Genomic DNA, 6,979 nt, shown 5'->3' on the forward strand with positions numbered 1-6,979 from the left:
GATACTCTATACGAGTTTTAAGGAAGGAGCACTTAGTTACATTAAACGAAAATCCGGCATTACTTAATGTTTCGAGTACAGTATGCAACCGTTCCAGCGCCTCTTCTTTGGTTTCGGCTATAACCAACACATCATCAATATAAACGTTAGCATATGTGTGTGCTAGAGTTCCTAATGCTCTTATTATGGCCCTCTGGAACACAGAAGGTGCATTTTTCAAGCCAAAAGGCATGGCCAAAAACTCGTACTGCCCTTCTGGCGTTACAAACGCGGTTCGCTCTATTGAATTTTCATGTACTGGAATTTGATAGAAACCACTGGCCATATCTAAGCACGAGAAATATTTGGCACCGCGAAGCCTGGCAATCTGGTCTGCGATAAGAGGCAACGGATACCTATCAGCAACGGTATTCTCATTTAATATCCTATAGTCCACACAAAGACGATCAGTGCCGTTTTTCTTCTTTACTAACATCATAGGGCTGGCGAAGGTGAGCAACTTGGACGAATAATATTTGCTTTTAATAATTCATCAATTTTACAGCGCACATGGTTTTTCTTCCTCGCTTAGCCTGTAAGGACGTCGTTGCACTGTCTTTAGTGGGTCTATTAAATTAATTTCTAACTGCCCTGTCGAGACTCGAGTTTTGGAATACCGCTGATAAACCAATCAGAGTAACACTTTAGGATATTTGTTAAGGCCATTTTATCGGATTCGACTAAATCAATATCAGCATTTATAATATCTCTGTAATCGGTAACAGTCAAAACATCTACCCTTTTTGTTTTATACATTTGGAATTTGTCGGCGTCTATTGTTACTCCAAAGCCCTGGCTAAGGATTTCACGACCAACCAACACATCGTATTTCAGATTATTATTATTATTAGGTGGCACTACAACCCATTTCGGGTTTTGGCCGACCTCAGCGTCTCCCTCCAGGCGCCTCTGCTCTTCGCGCGCCTCCTCCAATTGGAAATTCCCAGCAGATTAAGGTCCTGCTCTACTTGGTCCTTCCAACGAAGATTTGGTCGTCCCTTCGTCGTCGCCCGTAGTCGACTCTCGCTTCGAATACCTTCTGAGCTGGAGATTCTTCATCCATACGCACAACGTGTCCGAGCCAGCGCAGACGTTGTATCGTGATGCGCCGGACCACGTCCACGTCGTCGTACAACTCGTACAGCTCGTGGTTCATCCGAATGCGAAAGTCGTCCCCAATCCGAACGGGACCGAAGATCTTGCGAAGAATTTTCCTCTCGAACACTCCAAGCGCTGCTGCATCTGTCATTGACACTACCCATGCTTCTGCGCCATATAAGAGCACGGGTAGTATGAGTGTCTTGTAGAGTGCTAATTTTGTTCGGCGAGAGAGGTCTCTATTGCACATTTGCCTACTCAGACCAAAGTAGCACCTATTGGCAAGTGTGATTCTTCGCTTGATCTCCAGGCTGACGTCATTTTGGTGTTGATGGCGGTGCCAAGGTATGTGAACTCCTTGACCACTTCGAACATATAGTTGTCTGCTACCACCTGGGAGTCTAGTCGCCGCGCCTCCTGCTTGTCGACAGCATATACTTCGTCTTGCCCTCGTTTACCGCCAAACCCACTTTTGCTGACTCTTTTTCGATAGCGGAAAATGCAGCAGTGACATCACGCTTGCTGCGGCCAATGATGTCAATATCATCCGCGTAAGCAAGGAGCTGGACACTTTTATAAAATATAGTGCCAGCACGATGCACACCGGCTTTCCACAAGACCCCTTCCATCACAAAGTTGAAGAGGTTGCACGACAGGGGGTCGCCTTGTCTGAAACCTCGAACGGTATTGAAAGGTTCGGAGAGGTTCGTTCCTACCTTGACAGAGCTGATGGTGCTGCTCAATGTCATCCTGCAAAGACGTATCAGCTTTGCAGGAATACCGAACTCAGACATGGTGGCATATAGGCGTTCTCGTGTCGGACTATCGAATGCAGCTTTGTAATCGACAAAGAGATGATGTGTGTCAATTCCATTTTCGTGGGTTTTCTCCAGGATTTGGCGCAATGTGAAGATCTGGTCTATGGTGGATTTGCCAGGTCTGAAGCCGCACTGATAAGGTCCGATCAGTGTGCTGGTATACGGCTTCAGTCGTTCACATATTACGCTCGATAGGACCTTATATGAGATGGCAATCAGGCTAATTCCCCGGTAGTTGGTGCATATCGTCGGGTCGCCTTTCTTCAGCACAGGACAAAGGACGCTGAGATTCCAATCGTTGGGCATGCTTTCCTCTAGCCATATTCTGCAGAAGAGCTGATGCATGCACCTTATCAGCTCTTCGCCGCCGGCCTTAAACAACTCTGCAGGCAGTCCATCAGCACCGGCTGCTTTGTTGTTTTGAGTCGCATAATAGCAACTCGGACCTCGTCATGGCTAGGTAGTGGTATATCCACATTGTCGTTGATTGGTGGTATCGGGTTGCTTCCTCCAATGGCGGAATTGGTGCCGTCATCGCCTGCTAGCAGCGGAGAAATGCGCCCTCCATAACCTCAGCGTGCACTGCGTATCTGTAACCAGAATCCGTTTTCATCTCGACAGTTAGATGCTCCGGTCATGAAACCATGTGTCAGACGGTTGACTTGTTGGTAAAATTTTCGAGCATCATTTCTGTCCTGCAACACCTCGAGTTCCTCGCACTCTCGCTTTTCTTTCTCCCGTTTTTCCGTCTAAAAGCCGCCTCTCTTCCTTCCTTTTCTCCCTGTAACGTTCACACGTAGCTCGCGTTGCGCCAGACTGCAGCGTTCTTCTGTAGGCGGCGTTTTTGCCGCAGCTGCGACGCGACACTCCTCGTCATACCATTGGTTCCGTGTGGGTGGGCGTATTTCAGATACTTATCCATAATTACGTGTAACAAAATTTCAATGCAGTATTGTTCAATATTTATATTACATAATTCTTGCTGAGTACTACAAATGGCATCATTACTTATACCGTTAAGTTTTACAATGTTCTTTATTCTTTTCCCTTAAATTTATCCACGGCGCTTTCCTTCACTAAAGAGCATTCAGCACCCGAATCAAAGCAAAATGGAATAGACTCACCGGATGCCTTTATTATTCCAGATGGTGGAGCTACTGTGCAGATATCTACCCGCTTCTCATACATTCGGCCTTTTGGACAAGCAGATGCAAAATGTCCTATTTCGTCACACTTAAAGCACTTAACACTTGAGCGATCCTTCGGTCCAGTCATGTTGCTGCCGCTGTGGATTTTGCTTTTGCTCTGGCCCTTCTCCAAGCGAGCACGACATTCGGCGTATTTATGGCCAGCCTTTCCACAATAATTGCATTTCATCGGTGTCGGAAACTTGAACTTCTTGCGCTCCGAGCCTGTTGAATCGTCGTCCATACTGCGCTTTTTGAAAGAGTGTGCGTGTAACTGTTGTTGTAGCTCATTGCGAGTTTTCACGTTGTTTGTAAAAACTCAGCGCTTCAACTTGTTGTCTATTTGCGCCATGTGAGCCAGAGTCACGGATACCGCTATTTCTTCCAAATCCTTGGTTTTCCATTTTGACATAAGTAGCGTCACAATACGGCTGCCGTATTCGGCGAAGCCCTCCTCCGGATTTGGTCGACCATTCAGAACATTTAATAGCATGGCGGCAGAAGTCTCAATTCCAACAAAGCGTTGTATAAACAGCTCCTTGAACTGAGCCCAAGTGATGCCGGCAAAGCAAATTTGGGAAAGCCACTGTGATGCGCAGCCTTCTAGTGCCTTGCTTAGGGCGATCACCAGGTTGCTACCCTCGAGCACGTTATCCGCAAAAATTAGATCAACTGATGAACACCAAGAGGATGCATCCGCTCCAGCGATGTCAGGATTGAATTTTGGAAGAGTCACATATGACGCTTTTCCATCGGCTGGCGGTGCCCTTGGTGTCTGCATGTTTTGATGATTTCCAGTAGGTTTGCGGTTTTGTAGCTCCAACGCTGACAAATACGGATCGGTGGCATGAGCAGTAGGCAAAGCAGATCCCACTTCTGATGTCGGCGGCAAGGGTATGTTTTCCATCTTGATGCTTTTATTGATTTTCGCAGCTGCACAGCGAGTTCCGTTTGGTTCGAATACCCAAGCTTAACTGACTCTTGCATACGCGCTCACGTCATAAACTCACTCAAGTCGGGCGTATACAGCCATCTCTGTCTTACTCAAGACTCTTGGTATCTTACCATCGAACCTCACTCAGCAGCAGAGCGTCTCTGCCTCTGCTGCCGTGCATTCGCTCAATATCAACGAGTAAAGCAGAAGCAGGGAATTCCCCGAATTCCCAAATTACCAGAATGCTACTTTTAGTGGGAATCACACTGCGACATATACATTTTAAAAGAGTTCGCTTATATTTTCCAATTTGGCCGCTGTTGTATGTACTTTGTTACATCTCTGTCGTTTCGCGTTTGTCTGCTTTTTTGACACACTCCAGTGTATGCAACCTCTTCGTGTTATTTTACTCTAAATAACAAGGAAGTTGTACTCTATTAAGAACAAACGCGCGTAGATCCACTACACTCCATATATATATATATATATACATACATATACATACGACATATATACATCCACATACAACACACATACATATAAGGCTAGTTGCCTTAGTTTTATTGTAATATAGTAAGTTATAAGTATAATATAAGTTTAAGCTAATTGATTATTGATAATTTTAACACTGCTGAACACTACGACACGCACGGCTGTTCTGCTTTTCTGCTGATCACGGTTCTGCTCGTACTCGTACTGCTGTTCTCGACTACTGCTGCTCTACTCGTACTGCTACTGCTCTGCTTGTATTACTGCTGTTCTCGTACTGCCGCCTGTTCTCTTACTGTCGACTCCGATTTCTGCTCACGCCGGCTACTCGATACTTCCTCACGTCGACCAATCGATATCTGCTCATACCGATATATCGATGTCCGTTCACACCGACTCATCGCCCTTTCCATCTTACATTCGGCCACCCTGATTCAGTCATCAGCCTCTGATGACCAGGCTTCTTCGTTGACCTCAGCATAACGCCATAGCTTCATGTTGTCGACGCTTGTAGCGGTATTAATAGGCCCTTCTGTGTTACCAACTTTACGCACCTCATATCGCCCGCTACGCTTTATTTTCGTGACCTCATATGGCCCCAGATATTCGCTAGCTAGTTTCCTACCAGCCACAAACTGCGTACGACGAATGGCAACGAGATCTCAAGTTTATAGCCATGTTCGTTCTTCCTGTTCTTATCGAACGCTTTTTGTAGTGCATGCTGTATTTCATCTTTCGCTTCTTGCCGAGTCTTCTGTCGCTCCTCGTCGAAACTGTTGTACATTTCGTCATCTAGCATCTGTAGAATTCTGCAATCGGCATCATTTCTCATCTTAACGCCAAACATAAGCTCGAATGGTGAGCGCTTCGTAGACTTGTGCGTGGTACCATTGATGACTCGCTGCACCTTTGGTACAAACTTAAACCATTTGTCGGGCTTATCTGCAGACAGCTTTGAGATTATGGCCAAAATTGAGCGATTAACGCGTTCGACTTGGCCGTTTCCTCTTGGGACTCCGGTGGTGCTCCAAATGTGTTCGATTCCATTCTCCTTAACATACGACTCAAATGCAGCTGATGTAAATGCCGATCCACGATCGCTAATGATTCGGCAAGGATTTCCGAAAACGTCGGACCAATTCCTCAGCTTCTGCAGAACTTCCTCACTGCTCGTGGTTTTAGTTGGATACAACCAGACAAATTTTGTGATGCCATCCACAATTGCAAAAATGTGTTTATACTGCTTGGTCGTTACATCCATCTTTTTGACAACAACTAGGCGGCTAGCAAAATTAAATGCGGACTTGCGAATCACGCCTGTATCCAGCCACTCATTGATTTGATGTTTTACTGCTTCAGCCTCGCTAACAGCAATTCGACTGGGTGCCTGCCGAAAAAGCATACTGTTGGCATCCGGCACGATCTTGAGTTGAATTGGGCACTCAGCTGTTTTCTTCATCGCATTGAAATTGCCAATCATTGTTTCCATTAACTGATTTGATTCTACAGTTTCCTTTTCGCGTGCCTCACGTTCGGCGGTGTCGCGCTCCTGGGCGATCTGCTCTGATATGGCTTTCTCCTCGGCGAGAATCTTGTCGAAGTTCTTCTGCTTCTTTTTTAGTTCGAGCACCTTGGTGCGCTGTGCTTCCAGCTCAATGGTCGCATCCTCCAGCTCTGATTGGATCTTCTTTTTGCTCTTGTCCAGGCGATCGTTTTGCGCCATCAGCTCCTTGACCTGTCGCTCCAGCGCCTCAATATCATTGTTGAGTCGCTCCTTGCCCTCTTCGAGTTCCTTGGCCAGTTCGCGTCGCAGTTTCTCGGCCTTGCTGCGCGCCACCTTCTCTGCCTCGAGATCCTCTTGAATCTCGGCCAGCTGCGACTCCAGCTCACGCTGTGCCTTCTGTGCGGTGGCTTTCGTGGCCGACTCCTCGTAGACAACTTTCATGTTAGGTGCAGCCTTGCAGTTTCTTGACATGTGCCCGTTTTCGTTGCACCGAAAACACTTCCCTCACTCTGGCAATCTTTTCGAAGGTGGTCGTTTGCGCCACAATTAAAACAATGCTGCTTCTTCTCAGTTTTAGGCTGTGCGCTGTATTTGTTTTTGCTTGGCTGATTTTGTCGCTTCTCTTCTTTCTCATTCGTTTGGTTACTTTCATAGACCTCATACTTTTCTCTCAATTCTTTAAATGATGAACATCCGTACAAAGTGAATTTAAAGTCGCTTTTGAGATTCAAGCCATCTACAACGTACTTTATCACTGACTGTATGTCTATAACTCCACGCGCAGCTATACATTTCATTTGCAGTAGGTATTCGTGAAAACTTTCGTCTTTGTGTTTCACACGCTCAGCTAATTTCCTATTAATTTCGGCGCTTGACACGTTTCCCTTAGCAAATTCTTCAATCAACTTTG

At 46.1% G+C, this 6,979-nt stretch overlaps 1 protein-coding gene across 1 annotated transcript; it reads right to left on the bottom strand.

The window, feature by feature from the left end:
• Nucleotides 1–5,178: 5,178 nt before the first annotated feature.
• Nucleotides 5,179–6,510, bottom strand: LOC133836102 (myosin-9-like). Its single transcript, XM_062266416.1, has one exon. The coding sequence runs from the start codon at nucleotides 6,508–6,510 to the stop codon at nucleotides 5,179–5,181; it is 1,332 nt and encodes a 443-aa protein (XP_062122400.1).
• Between the last annotated feature and the right edge of the window lie 469 nt (nucleotides 6,511–6,979).

The sequence above is a fragment of the Drosophila sulfurigaster genome, chromosome 2L (genome assembly GCF_023558435.1).
Source record: "Drosophila sulfurigaster albostrigata strain 15112-1811.04 chromosome 2L, ASM2355843v2, whole genome shotgun sequence".
Lineage (NCBI taxonomy): Eukaryota > Metazoa > Arthropoda > Insecta > Diptera > Drosophilidae > Drosophila > Drosophila sulfurigaster.